Source organism: Aegilops tauschii, chromosome 7, assembly GCF_002575655.3.
Source record: "Aegilops tauschii subsp. strangulata cultivar AL8/78 chromosome 7, Aet v6.0, whole genome shotgun sequence".
Lineage (NCBI taxonomy): Eukaryota > Viridiplantae > Streptophyta > Magnoliopsida > Poales > Poaceae > Aegilops > Aegilops tauschii.
Window position 1 is genome coordinate 183,563,487 of NC_053041.3, and position 20,446 is coordinate 183,583,932.

The window sequence follows — 20,446 nt, forward strand, 5'->3', positions numbered from 1 at the left end:
AAACGGCAGTGGAGCCATTGTTGGGCATAACAATGCTTGCCTGCCAGTTGTCTCAGATACCACTTCTAGACTGGTTTGTTCTTGTAGCCCACTTTCCTCCTGGCCTGCTTGCTGTGTATTTTGTTCATCTCCTTCTTGGGCCTCACTATTTTCCTCATTTATTCCACTCTTCTGGTCGATTCTCATTGTGTAACACAATCTTTGTTGACTTTTGCTTCTTTTTGTGAAAATAAATTATCAATGCTATCAAAAGGGAAGAAGTTGAAGCAACCCCAGTAAGGATAAATAATCCCCTGAACTTGGCAAATGCGAGTCTGCTTGAACCACTTACTGGGCCCAAGTTCTGGCAATTGTTTTGATCTCCAATCAATTTCTTCTCAATTTGAATCATAGTACTGAATTGAATGCCATAGAGAATACGAGTGAGAAAAGAAAGGTGAACCGTCTTTAATTAGCAGGGCTACAAAGAATACGAGGATGATCATCATTTACATGTCCTACTACTAGCTAAGTACAGGATGTGTTATCCGGTGGACACCAAATTTAGTTTTACACGTTGATGAAGGGCGTGCCGGTGATGATCTCCGTGGCCGCCAGAGCGACGAGGCCGAGCATGGCGAAGCGGCCGTTCCAGAGCTCCGCGTTGGCGCTCATGATGGCGCCGGCCCTGCCCTCGGCGCTCTCGCCCTGGAGCAACGGCACCAGCGATGCCACGGACAGCACTGCCACGGTGTAGGCGAACCACGCCTGCCCGGTGCCGCTGCCGAGCTGGGAGAGGAGCCCGTCGCCGCGGCCCGCCTCCACCGCGAGCGCCGTCACGAAGCCCACCATGGCCAGCCGCCCGTTGATGCGCTCCGGCGCGGGGCCGCTGAACGCCAGCGCGTCCCAGATGGAGGTGCTCGCCTGTGCCAGGAGCAAATATCAGAAACCTGCTACTGGGCTGAGTCTAGCCACGGCGCCGTGGCCGTGCTGCTTATATATGGCATGCTTTGGGAGTACGTACCTTGGGTTTGTTTGGCGGTGGTGCGCTCGGGCCCTCGGTCTGTGCCCTGACGACGAGAGAGCGGCGGCCCAGCGCTGGCAGAGACCTGGCGCCGAGGCGGCCGGCCGAGCCGCGCGGTAGGACGGCCGCGCCGGCGAAGGAGCTCATGGCCATCACAGTCGCCATTGATCAATCAGCCGCGAACGGAAGGTGCACGAAAGGACAGAAAAAAGCTACAGCAAAGATGATTGCTAGTACAGTGCTTCTTGTTGTTGTGTTGCCGAGTGCTTGCTGATGTATTGTTCGGGGAGAGTGGGCGCAGTTCATAGGCCGTGCCCCGCGAGAGCCAACCCGTGCCGAGCTGGGCGCGGTGGCCGCGGCGGTGCCCACGTCGCCAGCTGCTCCGGGCCGTGAATTACCCTCTACGTGGAGCGAGGCAGCGACTACGGGGACGTGGAGGCCACCGTGCGGAGCGCTCCACGAAACGCCAAACAGACAGAGAAGTTGCCAAGGAGGACTCCAGAATGGACATGTATCAACGCTGAGCATGTGATTCACGTCTTGTTTCTAGCTCAAGCTAACCAAAAGCACTAGAGAGACGCGTACCTGTGACTGTATACACGTACGCGAAGCCTTGCAGGCAGGAAGGCAGCATGTAAACTTTTTTTTGCGGTATGTAAACTTTATTCTTGCCGGTAAAATGGTAACTGTTTTCTTTACTTTTTATGAAGTTTTTTTTAACAAGACCATTGGAGGTTTTTTTGGCCGGAAAAATCATTAGCCATTGTGCCAAAAATGATATCACAGTATTGATCATCTTTTTTTCTTTTGAAAACCACCTTATATATTAATTAACCAATAAAGTTATTACAATCATTCATTACAAAATTCACCACGCAGGGCCGAACATTATTGATCACCTTTTATGGTCTCAAGGTGTTGAAGACAATGCACAGTCTGCAATCTCGCAATGCGCCGCTCCACCCGTGCCTATCCTTTAGCACCATCAAACACCTCAGTCGCCACCGCTACCATGAATCTTTTAGATCCTCCTTGGAGAACCACCGTCGCTTTTACATTCCAGACTAGACACCCGTCCAATCATCAATGTAACAACATATCAATTGAATGACGTTGGATACGTCCTGCGGGAACTCCCTCATAGAAGCACACTTTGTTGCATGTCTTCCAAATGTCCCATATCACTGAAGCCACTTCAACTGTTGCCATTCTCCGGCAGAAGCGTGCAGGAATGCATAGAATGAATCTGGCCCATTCCAATCTCGGCCCCATGTTGCTCCTGCGAGTGACCCGGGCGCCAACCCTAGTGCCAACGCCCCTCCCCTTCCCACTCCTTCCTCCTTTCCGTCGCCGCCGGCGAGCGCCGTCGGGCGAAGCCCGCGTGGTTGCGGCTGTGGCGGGGCGTCTCATCCCCCGCTTGTCTTTCTGGGCCATGGGGCCTCAAGTGCATGGGGGGTGTGGTCCTGATCTGGCGGCCGACGACGGCATGGCGGCTAGGTGAAGGTGCGTGGACTCAATGTGGTGGCGTCACATAGGTGTGGGTGGAGCATCTCGCACGGGGGCGCTCAGCTGGCGGAGGATCTGGCTAAGGTCGTTGCTCCTGGCCTTGGCGGCGTGTGCTATTCCCCTCCAGGGCAGCGGGCGGTGTTAGGCAGGGCTTGCTCGTGTGGCTCGGAGTGCATCAGCCATGGTGTGGGGGCAGCGGTTCTTTGCTGCACGGACGAGGCTCCTCTGGTGGTGGACAACGTCCATCGGTGAGTGATTCAGAAGGCTGACTTTTCTGAGTTGGTTCGTGCCTCCGCGTTGTGCTCTTCTAACCTATGGTTCGGTCATGGTGTCCGTCTGAGTTGAGCTCCCTTGCATGGTTGTGCCGTCGACGGATCGACGTCGATGGCCACGGGCATGGTGGCGTGCAAGCTCACCTAAGCCATGGCTAGAGGGCTAGAGCCCGGGCTTGCTGGGCGGTGGCCATCTGCAGCCATTGAGTTGTGTCTAGGGCTGCAAACGAGTCGTGTTCGAGCGAGTTGGCCTAGGCTCAGCTCAACTCATACTAAAATTCGAGCGAGCTCAAAATGTGCGAAGCTCAAGGCCGAGCTACAGAAAGTGGCTCTTGCTCAGCTTGTAACGATCTCGAGTCGATCTCGAGCTAGTTTCGAGCTAAATAAGATGATTTTTAAAATCATTTAAGGTAAATTTTAAAGAAAGATAGGCCACAACAGAACAGAAAAATCACTATAATTTTGACTTATTCTTTCTCAAGTGAAGACTAGTATTTAACAACAAGAGATCATAGATAGAAGGCGGCGAAGGTGCGCCAGCTCTGAAACTTTGACCAAAATAACAAGATATTGAACACACGGTTGGCCACGTGATGAGAATAAATTTTCTTCATGCTTAATTTCCATGTTTGCTAGTAGGTAAAGTGAAGAAAAAAAAAATCATACATAACATATATGGAAATGAATGATCCTAATTCTTGGCAATAGATATGAAGGTTATTTAATATACTTATATGATATCGAGATATCGAGCTAAAATCGAGCGAGCCAATGCTGGCTCAAGATCAGCTCGTTTCTCGATCGAGCTAAAAAAGTGTTCATACTCAGCTTATTTCTTTTCGAATCGATCTCGAGTCGAGCTAAAATATGAGTCGATCTCGAGTGGCTCACGGGCCTCGAGCTTTTCTTGCAGCCCTAGTTGTGTCCCTCCCTCCACCGGGACAGCCTGGGGATGCAATTTTTTTTTGAAATTCAATCATTTTTCTGAAAACTACAAACAATTTTTGAAATTCCAAACTTTTTTTTGGAAAATATGAACAATTTTTGATATTCCGACGAAATTTTGAAATTTCAATTTTTTTTTCAAAAATCAAGAACATTTTTGAAATTTATGAACTTTCTTGAAAAAGAAGAAAAGAAAAAAAAGGCAAAATAAAAACTTAAAAACCAGTAAAGAAAAAACAGAGAAAAAACCATTCAACCACCACCTTTTAGAACGTTACCAAAACCATTAGGAAGCAAGGTTCCAAGAACTAGGATTCCTCAGCAGATGACTAGTTCAAAATGGTTGGCCGATCTAACATTTGTCCGAGGCCCATATGTGTGAATCCCCGAGAACTTGACGTGGATAGCGTCAAATAGGGATTACCATTTGCGGCAAGGACAACCCAACCCATGCCTCGAGGTTCCGTGGCCTATTTATTAGAGAAGCCCGTCTCTCATGGCACATGGTTGTCTTGTGAGGGCAACTCCAACGTGGATCGCCAAATCGCTTCTACATGTCCTGATCGGACGGTCCTGACCTTTTCTACCATCCAACTACGGTCACCAAAATTATCCTAATGGCTCTGGACGTTGAAAGTTCCACTAACTGGAACTAAACCTTGGGAGGTATAGGGGTGTTCGGCCGTCCGACACGTCCGACTTCAACACCCTTGGCCCACCAAAATACCACGTCTGGAGCCATTCCCGCCACTCCGTCCCCCCTCCCCCCTGTGCTCTGTATTCGCACCCTCGAAGGTTGACACTGCTACTGTACCACCCTATATGCTGCCCCACTCACCGTCTGGCTCCCTCGGACTAAGCCGCCATTTCACCCGGATCGGTCCGCAACCCAGGTATCCTCCGCTCCTGTCGACGCTGTCCATGACGGACACTCCATCCAACAAGTGTTCGACCAAATGACATTGCCAATTTTTTTTAGTTCTCGTTGTTTACTTTGAAGCAAACACGATGACAACGCTCTCGATGAAGAAGGATGAATTGTTGTGTGAGGCGTGGTTGACCATGAGTGTGGAGTTTCAAGGTATGTAGCAAAATGCAGCAGCACTTTGGCAACATGTGCATGTTTGGTTCCATGAGCACAAGCACTACGCGCCCTACAAGACGAAAATGATCCATGGTCGTGGTGCAAAGTCGCTACTCTATCGGTGACACGCCATTCAAAAGACCATCAACAACTATTGTGGTGTGTATGCACAACTGCAAATAATGTGGCCCAGGGGCACGTCACTTGAAGAACTCTGTAAATTTTGCTTCTTGTTACTCTATGTGTTGGTCATTTCATTGATTTGCTCAATGTTGCAATTTGCTGATCACGTCATTGTCTAGCCTCAAAGCCCGTGCATGATTTACCACATGACGAAGGGCAAGCCCTTCAGGCAGAGCCCAATAAGCATAGCAATTGCATGTCTGCATCAACTACGTGTGCCCATGAAGAAATTCAACTTCGAGGAGAGGAAGCTTGAGATGAAGACCACTTTCGAATAGCACAAAAATTGTGGTCTTTGGTTCGACAGCCGGTTCTTTTGTTTTTGGGGTCGACGAATTTTAGAAACTTGTTGAACATCCTGGTAGTTTTAAATTTAAATGTATGATTAAATTGCTATTGATTTAGATGCATTTGTCGAAATGACCGGAGAATGACATTTGGTTTACTTTTATTCTGTTTTTCCTGAGAAAAAAGATATACAGTGACTCCGTTTGGATGGCCGGCTCCCCTATCCATATTCTAGACACGTTCAAATGTGCCCGCGAACATTTGATTTGTTCGTTTTGGTGAACAGTTTTGCTGAACTCGAACTATTCACAAAAACTGAACCGGCCAACTAACAGTCTAACACACAACGTTTCAAATTCGGCGCGCAACAGCCGGGCAGCCAACATCTCAGGATGCCAATCTGGACCACGAATCCTCCGGGAGTTCTTCCCGTCCTCTCTCTCACAAGCAGCAATGGCACCTCATGAATTCCTCTCACCTCGTGCGCCCTTCCAGTTCACCCCAACGAAGCCAGATACACACCTACACACCCATCCTTCCCGACCCCCACCAATCCTCGCCGTTGGCCCGCCCGTCAACACTTCAAAAACCATACAAAATGGCGCGCGCCGCGGTCGTAATCTTCTTCTTCGTCCTCGCCGTCGCAGCCGCCAGCGCCGCGCAGGCCCCCGCGGAGTCGCCGAAGGCGCCCGCAGTCTCCGCACCTGCCAATGCGCCCGAGGTCGCGAAGAAGGCCGCGTCTGCCCCGGCGTCGAGGAAGTCCGGTCCTGGTGCCGCGCCAGCCAGCAAGAGCTCGCAGGCCGCCTTCTCTTCACCGGGTGCTAGGGCGTGGGCTTCTACCGGCGAGGCGTCTAGCCCACTGGTGCCCATGGCCGTGGTGTTTCCTATCGCCGACGGGCCTGGTGCCGCGCCAGCCAGCAAGAGCTCGCAGGCCGCCTTCTCTTCACCGGGTGCTAGGGCGTCGGCTTCTACCGGCGAGGCGGCTAGCCCACCGGCGCCCATGGCCGTGGTGTTTCCTATCGCCGACGGGCCCGGTGCCGCGCCAGCCAGCAAGAGCTCGCAGGCCGCCTTCTCTTCACCGGGTGCTAGGGCGTCGGCTTCTACCGGCGAGGCGTCTAGCCCACCGGCGCCCATGGCCGTGGTGTTTCCTATCGCCGACGGGCCTGGTGCCGCGCCAGCCAGCAAGAGCTCGCAGGCTGTCTTCTCTTCACCGGGTGCTAGGGCGTCGGCTTCTGCCGGCGAGGTGTCTAGCCCACCGGCACCCATGGCCGCGGTGTCTCCTATCGCCGACGAGCCTGCTGAGGGATCGGATCCGGCTGATGCTGAGAAATCTAGTGCTGCTGCTCTGGTGGACAACGCCGCCATCGCTATTGCTGGTTTTTTTAGAAAAGAAGGATTATCCCCGTCCTCTACATCTGACTAATGTATGCATCTTCTTTATTAAACAAAGTATAGAAGGTTTGAGGTTCATTACAAGATCGTGCAGAGCTGATAGATAAATCAAAAAGTGTAATAGAATGCCACAACCGGTAAAAATACGACAAGATGACTAAACACCTAGCCTATTACTGGATCACCATATCCAAACCGGTCATAGATATCCCGCGCTACCATCTCCTATGGGGTAGACCCAGTAACCTAACCTGCAAAAAGTTTATTTTATTTTTAAAAGATAGCAGGAGAGCTGCTACTATTCATTAAAAGGAAGCGGTAAAGAAACCGATGCTCGGTTAATCGAGAAAAACCGAGCTAAAACCTTTACAAAGAGCACACCACACCTAGCAAAACTAGGGCTGGAGCACAACAGGACATACAGGAGCGCCTAAAGACCGACACAACACGGACTGAAGCGTACATCACCCACCGCGCATACGCCCCGGCGACTTCGACTTCGCTTCAACCTCACGAGAGAGCACCACCCAGCTGTCTTGGACAAGGCCGCCACAAGCATGTTTGACGACATCACCATCACCGGAGAGAGACGACATGCCCGACGGAAGAGGAGCGAACATGTGCCTCGCCGAACACGAGAGGACGCCCAACATGACTCGCCTGACGCTGCAAGCATGTCAAGTGTGCTCCAAGTGCCCAACACCGCCGGCCAACTGCCGGCCCTGACGGACACGCCGCCGCAGACACCACCTCACCTCGCCACCGCCAGCACCCGACCAACCACTGCACCGCAAACCAGGTACTCCTGCCGAGAGGTCAACTCTCCACCTCCCATCGAAGAAATGACGCCAAGGGCGCCGCCGTCGCCGTCGCCGATCCAACAAGGTAGATCTTGGTTTTCACCCGGAGAGTATAACTCAAGGACATGAGAGGGGCTGAATCTCCTCGGTGACGCCTCCAACAAGGAAATAACACCCACAAGCATTGTCATCACCGGCCATGAGCATGAATTTCTTCCGGAGATACTACACGCCTACGCCGGGATGTTGCCGCGCGCACACACCACCTTTAGATCTGGAGCCTAGCTCCTCACATCCTGGCCGGAGCATAGCCTGCTGAAAGATCGTGGATGTTGCCTAGAGGGGGGTGAGGGTGAATAGGCGCTTTAAAATAATTATGGTTTAGGCTTGAACAAATGCGGAATAAAACTACGTTTGATTTGTCGAGCACAAAACCTAAAACAACTAGGCTCACCTATGTGCATCAACAACTTATGCTAAGCAAGATAAACAAAGTGATAGCAAGATATATATCATGAAGCACTAAGGCTATCACAAAGTAAAGTGCATAAGAAAAGGGCTCGGGTAAGAGATAACCGAGGGACGTGGAGACGATGATGTATCCCGAAGTTCACACTCTTGCGGATGCTAATCTCTGTTTGGAGCGGTGTGGAGGCACAATGCTCCCCAAGAAGCCACTTAGGGCCACTGTAATCTCCTCAGGCCCTTGCACATTGCAAGATGCCGTGATTCCACTAAGGGACCCTTGAGGGCGGTCACCGAACCTGTACAAATGGCAATCCTTGGGGGCGGTCATCGAATCCGTACACTTTGGCAACCCTTGGGGGCGGTCACCGGAACCCGTACAAATTGCTGGGGCAATCTCCACAACCTAATTGGAGACCCGACACTTTCCCGGAGCTTTACACCACAAATGATTGAGCTCTGAGACACCAACGACCGTCTAGGGCGCCCAAGCACCCAAGAGGAACAAGCTCTAGGGTATCAAGCACCCAAGAGTAACAAGCTCTCAAACTTCACTTCCACATATCACCGTGGAGAACTCAAATCGATGCACCAAATGCAATGGCAAAGGCACACGGAGTGCCAAGTCCTTCTCTCCCAAATCCCACCACAACAACTAATGCTATGGAGGAAAATGAGAGGAAGAATGAAGAAGAGAACACGAAGAACTCCAAGATCTAGATCCAATGGGTTCCCCTCACATAGAGGAGAAAATGATTGGTGGAAATGTGGATCTAGATCTCCTCTCTTTTTTCCCTCAAGAACTAGCAAGAATTCAAGGAGGGATTGAGAGAACACAAGCTCGAAGAAGGTCAACAATGAGGGCAAAACACGAGCTCAAAAGATTAAGTTCATCGGGGAAGAAGACCCCCTTTTATAGGTGGAGACAAATCCAACCGTTATGCCCCCCAGCCCGCACACAAGCGGTACTACCACCGAGAGGAGCAGTACTACCGCTTGGGGTGGTAGTTCCAGGTTAAAGTCCAGGCGCGGTAGTGCCGCCGGAGCGGTACTACCGTCCTCACAAGCGGTACTACCGCTTCGTGGCTCAGGACACAAAGAACAAGCAACAATAGAGGGAGGGTAGGACGGTAGTACTACATACAACGGTACTACCTCGCCCTACTACCGCTCTACTACCGTGGAGGCAACGAGGGACTACAGAAGCAAAGAGATAGGCAGTAGTGTGACGGTAGTCAGTCGCAGAAGTACTGCAATAGCGGTACTACTGCGGGGCAGGTGCGGTACTACCGTGCCCAACTGCCGTCAAAGCGAAAACGAGTCCAGAAGCCTGAAAACAAGCGGTAGTGCTCGTGGCACTGGACTGCGGAAGTACCGTGCAAGCGGTACTACCGCTACCCAGGGCGGTACTACCGCTAGTGAGCTTCAAAATAGCCCAAGCAAAACAGAAGGATGCAATAAGGCCTGAACTGCCATAACTTCTACAAATGAGTTGCGAATTGAGAAAACTCAAGCTTGTCGGATAGAAGACGACAAATACTATCCAACAGCGACATTCAATAGGTTATAGTAAGAAGAGGCAGAGGAAGAATGCCTAAGATATGGAGATGTGAAACCTCTATGACTGAAGAAACGACAAAAACTCCAACATCGGAAACATCATAGAAGATGCATATATGAACTCCGTTTTTGATGAACTCGAGCTTGTCATGAAGATGACCATAAGCTCTAAAAACTCACAGAGAGAAACACCAAACGAGAACCAAGAAACATGATGCAAGGATGCAATGGTTTGAGCTTTCTACGAATGATACGATCAAGCTACTTACTTGAGATCCCCCTTGATAGTACGACAATCGATCCTATAACCCGGTCTCCCGACTACCACCATGAAACCGATAAAATAGAAAACCTATCAAGGGCAAACTTTGCCTTGCACATAGTCCACTTGAGCTAGATGATGACGATCTTGACTTCCTCAAGTTCCACCACCTTTCTTGATTGCGTTGGTTTGATGAAGACAAGTAGATTTCTCCCCCATACTCCAGTATGGGTGAGCCACTCTTCGGCACATCTTCACAAGTACATTGTCACCACAATGGACAGTAAGCTTCAAGCACGATCTCTTCATGATGCTCCACTTGAACTTGCACACCGCAATCTTGATGACGGACACCACTTGATGTCAACCTCCATGGGTTGTATGAGATCTTCCTCTTGACGCAAGCCCATGGAAACATACCTAACCCCACATAGAACTCTCACGTAGACCATGGGTTAGTACACAAGGCGTAATGACAATGCTTACCATACCATGGGATCACTTGATCCCTCACGATACATCTTGTATGCTTTGTGTGTTGATCAACTCGATTCACTCTTTGACTTGTTCTTGATCAACCTTGTATCATGTCTTCTACATGACCAATCTTTGGATAGTTCCTTGAATAGCACTTTGGTCATCACATAAACTCCTTGAAACCAACACATGGACTTCAAGAAATGCATATGGACAAATCCTTCAAATATAACTCAAGGCAACCATTAGTCCATAGAGATTGTCATCAATTACCAAAACCAAACATGGGGGCACCGCATGTTCTTTCACCTGCAGCACCACTGACCTGCTCAAAAGATGCACCAGGGCGCCACCATGAGGTGCGCTGCATCCAGCCTACCGCAGTGCTTGGACATGTCCAGACCAGGCATGCCCGCCTGCCCGCAACTGCCCCTGTATGCATGCCGGAGACCTGGCAGCAGCTCCCGCTTGGGACTCCACCGCATAGCCCGGACGACGCAGATCCGCCGCCCTAGCCTCACGAGCCCACCGCAGGCTCGGGTGAGCCCAGATCGGGCCCACCCCGCCTGCAGCTGCAGCCGTGCGCCCACCGGAGGGAGGCAGAGGCGGCGCGGCCTCGAGCTCCAGCACCCCACCTCGGCCAATCACCACCGCCGCCGGCCTCAGATGGAGCAACCTTTAGATCCGCCCGCCTGCCACCGAGCGAGGCCGCGCCTCCGAGAAGGCAACAGAGAAAACTCCCTGCCGCCGCCATCCCTGGAGCCGGCCGAGCTTCGCCGACGATCCCCTCTGGCGGCGGCGAGGGAAGGGTGGAGGGAGGGGCGGCCGGTTAGGGTTTCTCCCCCGGAGTCGCCAAGGAGAAGGCGCGGGGGTTGGGACCGGTCAAAGGTCCTGCTGAACATAGTTTATAGGAGTTTATCTATTGAAAACCATATCATTTTTGCATTTCCATATAGCCCAAATTAATGTGCATACTCCTATCCAAATATGTCTCGCAGTATTTGGCTCTACTCTAATTAGTCACATCCCTACTTTTTAGAGGGTTAATATTAAAGGCTACATGAATTGATCAGCGTCATAATAGTTTGGCAAGCGGACACTCGAGAAAGAGGTGTTTAATCGTTTCATCTTGGTCACAAAAGCAACTTTGTTGACTACCCTCCCAATTGCGCTTGTCCAAATTATCCTTAGTCAGAATCACCTCCTTGTGAACAAACCGCATGAAGACTTTGATCCTTAAAGGTACTTTGATCTTCCAGATATGTATCGATTTTGGAATCGGGCCGAGTCAATTATGTCAACTTACATAGATTTCACTGAGAAGATTCCGCTCCTGGTTAATCTCTAGTTAATACTATCAGGCTCATCTGAGAGATGAGCATCCATCAACCTGCGCGCCAGATGTAGCCACGGTTCCCATCGATCTCCTACTAAAGATCTCCGGAATTGGATATTTAGAGGGTTAGACTGTAATATTATAGCAACATATGTCTCCTTACGCTGTACAATATTATAGATGGACCGATATTTTGTAGCTAGAGGCATCTCCCCTAACCACGTATCCTCCCAGAATCTAGTCGAATTACCGTTTCCAATGATGAATATGGTCCTATGGAAGAAAGTTGCTTTTGTTCTCATTAATCCCTTCCAGAAAGGTGAATCATTGGGTCTCACGGTAACCTGGGTCAAGGTCTTAGATTGTATGTACTTATTACGTAAAATTTGTACCCACATGTCCTCGGTCTCAACAGAAAGCCTGTACAGTCATTTACTGAGCAGACATCTATTTTTTACCTCTAAATTCTCAATGCCGAGACCACCCTAGTTCTTCGGTCTACAAATGATATCCCACTTAGTAAGCATGTATTTCCTCTTTATTTCATCGCTCTACCAAAAGAATCGTGATCGATAGAGGTCTAACATTTTTTGTACCCCTACAAGGTACTTTGAAGAAAGACAGAAGGAACATCGGCATACTTGTAAGCACTGAGTTTATTACTCCCTCCGTTCCTAAATATAAGTCTTTTTAAACATTTCAAATGGGCTACAACATGCAGATGTATGTAGACATATTTTAGAGTGTAGATTCACTCACTTTGCTCCGTATGTAGTCACTTGTTGGAATATCTAAAAAGACTTATATTTAGGAATGGAGGGAGTAGTATAAGCTGACCTTCGTATGACATAAGCTTACCCTTCTAGCAACTTAGTTTTTTTTTCAAATCGATCTTCAATGCATTTTCACTGCTTGTTAGATAGCTTGCGATGGTGAATTGGGATACCGGGTAACTAAAAGGTAGCACTGGCGGAGCCTCGTCTGGGCCGAAGGGGGCCACAACCCCCCTCCAAATTTGAAAAAAATATCTCTACTCCTAATGGAGGAGTAAGTAGGTCGTTTCGTTCGTTCCCATCGATAGACTTTCCTACCCGTCCATCCATCCCGTCCCCCACGCAGCAGCGCTAAAAAAACAATCCTTCCCTTCTTCCTTCTGCACATGAACTAAAAATGGAAGGCAAATAACCGAGAAATGGAAACTCACCCACGGACGTCGATCCCCTTCCCCTCTCCCGTTGTCTTTCTTTTCCAAGTTGTAGTCACCGTCTCGTCCCCTTCTTCTATTCTCTTTAGAGAGATGGGGGTCGGGCTCTCCTGCTGGGATCCCTGCACGCACTATCGTGTAGGGTCAACCAGCGGCCAACACGTGGCCTGGTGGACCCATCACTCAAACAACCCACCAGATCGTATATCTCTAATTACAGAAAATCAGCAAAACTGCCTTTCTTTCTCCCGCGTATCAACAGACTGCCGCCAAAATCTCCAACACCCTTTCTCCTATCTATCTACTCCATTGTGGATCACACGAGAATAGATCAGGATCGATAGAGAATTGCCCTCTCACATGGACCAGCATCTATGGTGTTCTTCGGCATGGAAGGAGCTCCCGCGCTTCATCATCCATAGGTTTGTTGTTGTGCCTTGAATCTACAAATTATCAACACTCTCATCATATGGAGGAGACAAGATTAAACAGAAGCAAACTAAGAGCTTAATCTATGACATGCAGTTTAATCCTAGAGACATAGCTCCTCGCACTTCATCTTTCATTGGTCTGTTTGTGTCTTTTTGCCAATTGTAATGATAGAGAATATTGTATCTAAGAAAAAAGTCAATTTTTTGGTAATGCTCCTATGAATACAGTGCGATATTTGGCAAAATATGTTGTTGAATCTTCAAGTGTTGTTCAGGTTTCACAACAACAGGACTGAACATCGTGTGGTTTTTTTTACAAAAATGTTTCGCCCATGAACTAATTAGTATATGATATTTTTTTATGTTGTGTAGATCAGGAGACCACAGATGTGGGAGAGGAAAGTCAAAACACAGATGATTATTACAGCAGAAGGTTAAAGCCAGAGATATGAATGGAATTTGAGAATGAAGATATATCATATGAGTTTTATAATGCATATGCAGGACATGCAGGTTTCAGTGTGAGGAAATTTTGGCATGATAAATCCTCAACGAATGTTATTCGAACAAAGAAATTTGTATGCTCAAAGGCAGGTTTCAAGGACAAGAGCAAGGAACAATGCCAGCGGAAGCGAGAAGATACAAGTTGGGTGTCTGGCAGAGATGACCATTAAAATAAGTGCTAACGGAAAATATGTTGTAAGCAGCTTTGAGGATGCCCATAATCATGAACTGGTAACTCCAAGCAAAGCCCATCTACTGCGATCCCAAAGAAGAATTACAGAAGCTCAGAAGGCCCAGATTGACATTTTGAATGATTCAGACCAAAATCTGGTCATGAAGTGATGAGTAGGCAAGCAGTAGGGCGACAAAGTCTTTGCTTCGGTCACAAAGATTATAAAAATTATCTCCGATCAAAGCATATGCAATCAATCCAAGAAGGAGATACAGGTGCCATTCTTCAATATCTACAGGAGATGCAAATGGAAAATCCTTCCTTTTTTATGCAATACAAGTAGATGAAGAGGATATGATGACTAACATATTCTGGGCAGATGCAAGATCAATATTAGATTATCACTACTTTGGTGATGTGGTATGCTTTGACACAACCTTTAAGACAAATAGTTATGGCAGACCATTTGCCCCTTTTGTTGGTGTCAACCGTCATAAACAAACAGTGGTTTTTGGAGCTGCATTACTGTATGATGAAACAGCCGATACGTTTGAATGGTTATTTGAAACATTCAAAAGGGCCATGTCAGGAAAGGAACCAAAAACAATATTGACCGACCAATGTCCTGCCATTATTAGTGCCATTGACAAGGTTTTTACTAATTCAATACATCATCTATGTGTGTGGCACATGTATCAGAATGCTGCAAAACATTTGAGTCATGTTTTCCAAGGTTCAAAGACATTTAAGAAAGATGCTAGAGTTGTGCTAGCTAGGTAGTATGGATCACTATGTCGCACTTACAATAAAATTTTGAGCAAAGCAGCAGCAAACAAAGAGGCATATGCACTACTGCAAAGTATGTCAATTGAACTAATGGAAAAGGTGGACCAGATTTTACATGGAAGCAACCAGTCGAAAGATATCCCATCAAATCACGAACAAGCTGAGAAGCAAGTAGAGAAACAACCAGTTGAATGCAACAATGAGAACGTTGTCCAAGCACATGGAATAAAGAGAAAAGAAAAAGGCAATAGCAGTAAGAGGATTAAATCTGGTTTGGAACTAAACAATAAGAATACACGGAAGAAAGGTATGGTATAGCACAAGAAATGGGTACATAAATATTTGCTCATGTTATTTAAATAGATCTAACAATTTCTTTTCCAAATAGGTCAAGCAACAACATGCAAGAATAGGAATGATGATTGTGCTTCTGCCTCAACTGAAGCAAATCCTAGCTTCACCATGTCAAATCATCACTCCAACTTGCAAGTACTGCAGAGTGCCATGCCTCTAGTACCAGTGTACCACATGCTATGAACTACAGTTTGCAAGTATCTTCGCACGCTATGCCTCCACTACCACATGCTGCGACCTACAATTCGCAAGTATTGCCGCACGCTATGCCTCCAAACCCACAAGTTACGAACTACACTTTGCAAGTATCATTGCGCGCTATGCCTCCACTACCACATGCTGCGAACTACAATCCGCAGGTATTGCCGCACGCTATGCCTCCAAACCCACAAGCTACAGACTACAATTTGCAAGTATTGCCGCATGCTATGCCTCCACAACCACAAGCTTCGAACTACAATTTGCAAGTATTGCCGCGCTCTATGCCTCCGCAACCACAGGCAGAGAACTACAATTTGCATCAACTTCCTTAGATTATGACACCAGTACCACAACCAGAGAATTATAATTCGCAAGTATTGCATCACGGCCTGCCTCAACTATCGCAGGCAAATGCTACTTCTTTTCAGCAGTTACTCGGCTTGCAACCACAACAACCATATTTCTATTATGGTACTCAACCAAGTCAGGTATATTTATTTAGTTAGTCGTTAAAAATTAAGATGAACATGCATAGGTCATTCACTCGTTAACTTTAAACTGTATGTAGAGTTCTGTATTGATACCCACCTTGGATTGGCTAACATATCAAAATGACCAGCGGCTGCTCCCTCTGTCGCTGGCCACGACCATGAGCCTGGACCGCCGGACGGCGGACCTCACTTTCTCGAATCCTCTCTCTCACGAAGCTCAGCTCAGTGGAATAATGGTACTAGCTCGAAGCGTCTGCGGCGGATAAGGCAAGGGAAAGGACTTTTCAGAAAACCAAACAAAACAAAATCTGTTTATTAAGTGATGGGGTCCACGGGTACATGTGTTGCTCAATGATTGGCCCTGCACAATAGCGCGTGCAGGGCTCCCAGCAGGAGAGCCGAACCCAAATGCACTCACCTAACATGCATGGCTATCCACTAACTAACCAATTCCTGGACTCACTCCAGTAACAAACAAACGCACTGACCCGACCAATTTCTAGACTTTTTTTCTAGACTAATGCATGCACTAATTACCCACTATACTATTTGGCCATGCACACACGCATTGACCAGCTATTACTCAAATGATATGCACACATGCACGTGCACACATGTCATGATTAGCTCCAACAGTGTGCACTAACTCCAGATGCATCAGCCCCGACATCACCTCCGAGTGAACAAAAACGCTGCAACAAGCAAACCAAATCAGGAAAAAAAACCTGAATCAAATCAAGCCGATTGAGAAGCAAGAGACCAAGGGATTTCTGCCTATCACATGCGGCGGTGCCAGCATAATAGTGCGAAGGAGCTCGTCACTGTCGAAACATAACCGTAGCCGCAGAGAAGATCAGTGGTGGCGGCACGAGAGATTTACATGTCTGTCAAGGAAGGGCAAGAATCATCTCAACTACACAGGGGGCATGGCATGAGGCCGTTCTGATTTAGGGTATGTTTGGTTTGAGCCCCAGCTAGCCCTACCAAAATTTTGAGCCCCAGCTGCCGACTAAGGTATTGTTTCACTTATAAGTCAGACTCTCAAATTCAAGTTTATTTCTCACACAAAATCGTTCCTTTCTTATTTCAGGACTTGGGTAGCCAATCAAGCCATGGACAAGATAGCACTTTTAAATAGCTCTGTATAAATATTGCTTCTCACAATTTCTCTACAAAACAATAACGTCCTGATGTAATAGTTTATCTTACTATTCCTTTTGGTGTGAGATGTATAACAGATTTATTCTAAATGGAGACATAAAAGTGTACTGATTAGTTGCTGGTTATTTCTCTATGGTTCAATCCACAAGGATCTTTCACCAATTTGAGATTTCTGTGACTGTTGTGTGACTTAAAGCAGAGAACATGTCCACATGAGGCTGCCAAGTTTGAAATCATTGAAAGCTAGTTCAATCTCAAATTAATTGTTATCTTAGCAATATACTACGTAGTAATTAATTGGATGGCCCCTGTACTAGTCCGAAGCCATCGAAAGCTAGCTACTAGTACATGATATAGATGAAGAAATCAGCTACCACTAACCTCTGTCTGACGAGTGTGCATCGGCCTCCCGTCTTGATGTGCGCCTGCACGACCTCCTGCGGCATCCCGGTGAAGCAGCGCCGCACCCAGCCGACCTCATGCCCTGCAGGTCCCCACCTTCTCCAATGGATCTGCTCAGTCTAGGAGGGGAACGACGGCATGCTAGAGCAGCTACTCCAGACCCGGCCGAGGCTTGGGCGCGCCGGAGTCAGGCAGCGGCTGCTCCCTCTGTCGCTGGCCACGACCACGAGCCTGGACCGTCGGACGGCGGACCTCACTTTCTCGAATCCTCTCTCTCACGAAGCTCAGCTCAGTGGAATAACGGTACTAGCTCGAAGCGTCCGCGGCGGATAAGGCAAGGGAAAGGACTTTTCAGAAAACCAAACAAAACAAAATCTGTTTATTAAGTGGTGGGGTCCACGGGTACATGTGTTGCTCAACGATTGGCCCTGCACAATAGCGCGTGCAGGGCTCCCAGCAGGAGAGCCGAACCCGAGAGGTGTCGGGCTCTCCTGTTGGGATCCCTGCACGCACTATCGTGCAGGGTCAACCAGCGGCCAACACGTGGCCTGGTGGACCCATCACTCAAACAACCCACCAGATCGTATATCTCTAATTACAGAAAATCAGCAAAACTGCCTTTCTTTCTCCCGCGTATCAACAGACTGCCGCCAAAATCTCCAACACCCTTTCTCCTATCTATGTACTCCATTGTGGATCACACGAGAATAGATCAGGATCGATAGAGAATTGCCCTCTCACGTGGACCATCATCTATGGTGTTCTTCGGCATGGAAGGAGCTCTCGCGACTTCATCATCCATAGGTTTGTTGTTGTGCCTTGAATCTGCAAATTATCAACACTCTCATCATATGGAGGAGACAAGATTAAACAGAAACAAACTAAGAGCTTAATCTATGACATGCAGATTAATCCTAGAGACTTAGCTCCTCGCACTTCATCTTTCATTGGTCTGTTTGTGCCTTTTTGCCAATTGTAATGATAGAGAATATTGTATCTGAGAAAAAAGTCAATTTTTGGTGATGCTCCTATGAATACAGTGCGATATTTGGAAAAATATGTTGTTGAATCTTCAAGTGTTGTTCAGGTTTCACTACAACAGGACTGAACATCGTGTGGTTTTTTTTACAAAAATGTTTCGCCCATGAACTAATTAGTATATGATATTTTTTTATGTTGTGTAGATCAGGAGACCACAAATGTGGGAGAGGAAAGTCGAAACACAGATGATTATTACAGCAAAAGGTTAAAGCCAGAGATAGGAATGGAATTTGAGAATGAAGATATAGCATATGAGTTTTATAATGGATATGCAGGACATGCAGGTTTCAGTGTCAGGAAATTTTGGCATGATAAATCCTCAACGAATGTTATTCGAACAAAGAAATTTGTATGCTCAAAGGCAGGTTTCAAGGACAAGAGCAAGGAACAATGCCAGCGGAAGCGAGCAGATACAAGAGTTGTGTGTTTGGCAGAGATGACCATTAAAATAAGTGCTAACGGAAAATATGTTGTAAGCAGCTTTGAGGATGCTCATAATCATGAACTGGTAACTCCAAGCAAAGCCCATCTACTGCGATCCCAAAGAAGAATTACAGAAGCTCAGAAGGCCTAGATTAACATTTTGAATGATTCAGGTATTAGACCAAAATCTGGTCATGAAGTGATGAGTAGGCAAGCAGTAGGGCGACAAAGTCTTTGCTTCGGTCACAAAGATTATAAAAATTATCTCCGATCAAAGCATATGCAATCAATCCAAGAAGGAGATACAGGTGCCATTCTTCAATATCTACAGGAGAAGCAAATGGAAAATCCTTCCTTTTTTTATGCAATACAAGTAGATGAAGTGGATATGATGACTAACATATTCTGGGAAGATGCAAGATCAATATTAGATTATCACTACTTTGGTGATGTGGTATGCTTTGACACAACCTTTAAGACAAATAGTTATGGCAGACCATTTGCCCCTTTTGTTGGTGTCAACCATCATAAACAAACAGTGGTTTTTGGAGCTGCATTATTGTATGATGAAACAACCGATACGTTTGAATGGTTATTTGAAACATTCAAAAGGGCCATGTCAAGAAAGGAACCAAAAACAATATTGACCGACCAATGTCCTGCCATTATTAGTGCCATTGACAAGGTTTTTACTAATTCAATACATCATCTATGTGTGTGGCACATGTATCAGAATGCTGCAAAACATTTGAGTCATGTTTTCCAAGGTTCAAAGACATTTAAGAAAGATGCTAGAGTTGTGCTAGCTAGGCAATATGGATCACTATGTCGCACTTACAATAAAATTTTGAGCAAAGCAGCAGCAAACAAAGAGGCATATGCACTACTGTAAAGTATGTCAATTGAACTAATGGAAAAGGTGGACCAGATTTTACATGGAAGCAACCAGTCGAAAGATATCCCATCAAATCACGAACAAGCTGAGAAGCAAGCAGAGAAACAACCAGTTGAATGCAACAATGAGAACGTTGTCCAAGCACATGGAATAAAGAGAAAAGAAAAAGGAAATAGCAGTAAGAGGATTAAATCTGGTTTGAACGTTGACCTCACTTTTTGCCGTTATTCCACTAAGCTGAGTCCAGGAATTGATTAGTTAGTGGATAGCCATTGCATACTCAGGGAGAACACTTATACTTTGATAATTTAGTGAGAGATCATGTTAAAATGCTACCGTCAATTAAAGCAAGATAAGATGCATAAAAGATAAACATCACATGCAATCAATATAAGTGATATGATATGGCCATCGTCATCTTGTGGTTGTGATCTCCATCTCCGAAGCACCGTCATGATCACCATCGTCACCGGCGCAACACCTTTATCTCCATCGTAGCATCGTTATCGTCTCGCCAATCTTATGCTTCTACGACTATCGCTACCGCTTAGTGATAAAGTAAAGCATTACAGGGCGATTGCATTGCATACAATAAAGCGACAACCATATGGCTCCTGCCAGTTGCCGATAACTCGGTTACAAAACATGATCATCACATACAATAAAATTTAGCATCATGTCTTGACCATATCACATCACAACATGCCCTGCAAAAACAAGTTAGACGTCCTCTACTTTGTTGTTGCAAATTTTACGTGGCTGCTACGGGCTTAGCAAGAACCGTTCTTACCTACGCATCAAAACCACA

General features: G+C 47.1%; 1 protein-coding gene and 1 long non-coding RNA gene across 2 annotated transcripts; both read right to left on the reverse strand.

Annotated features, from left to right (window-relative positions):
• Nucleotides 1–423: 423 nt before the first annotated feature.
• Nucleotides 424–1,291, reverse strand: LOC109769202 (low molecular mass early light-inducible protein HV60, chloroplastic). The gene is made up of 2 exons (XM_020327951.4): nucleotides 1,004–1,291; nucleotides 424–903 (listed from the first exon to the last, which is right to left on the reverse strand). Exons 1-2 carry the CDS (start codon nucleotides 1,166–1,168, stop codon nucleotides 550–552), a joined length of 519 nt encoding a protein of 172 aa, XP_020183540.1. The 5' UTR covers nucleotides 1,169–1,291; the 3' UTR covers nucleotides 424–549.
• An 11,691-nt stretch (nucleotides 1,292–12,982) lies between these two features.
• LOC120969903 (uncharacterized) lies at nucleotides 12,983–17,607 on the reverse strand. Its single transcript, XR_005764389.2, has 2 exons — nucleotides 17,259–17,607; nucleotides 12,983–13,220 (listed from the first exon to the last, which is right to left on the reverse strand). It is a non-coding gene; the product is annotated as an uncharacterized lncRNA (long non-coding RNA).
• Nucleotides 17,608–20,446: the final 2,839 nt, after the last annotated feature.

Excerpts from the sequence above, each read along its gene's own strand:
- LOC109769202 (XM_020327951.4), bottom strand. The coding sequence starts at position 1,168 with ATGGCGACTGTGATGGCCATGAGCTCCTTCGCCGGCGCGGCCGTCCTA. Across the intron at positions 904-1,003 it reads CACCGCCAAACAAACCCAAG|GCGAGCACCTCCATCTGGGA; the intron begins GTACGTACTCCC and ends CTCCTGGCACAG.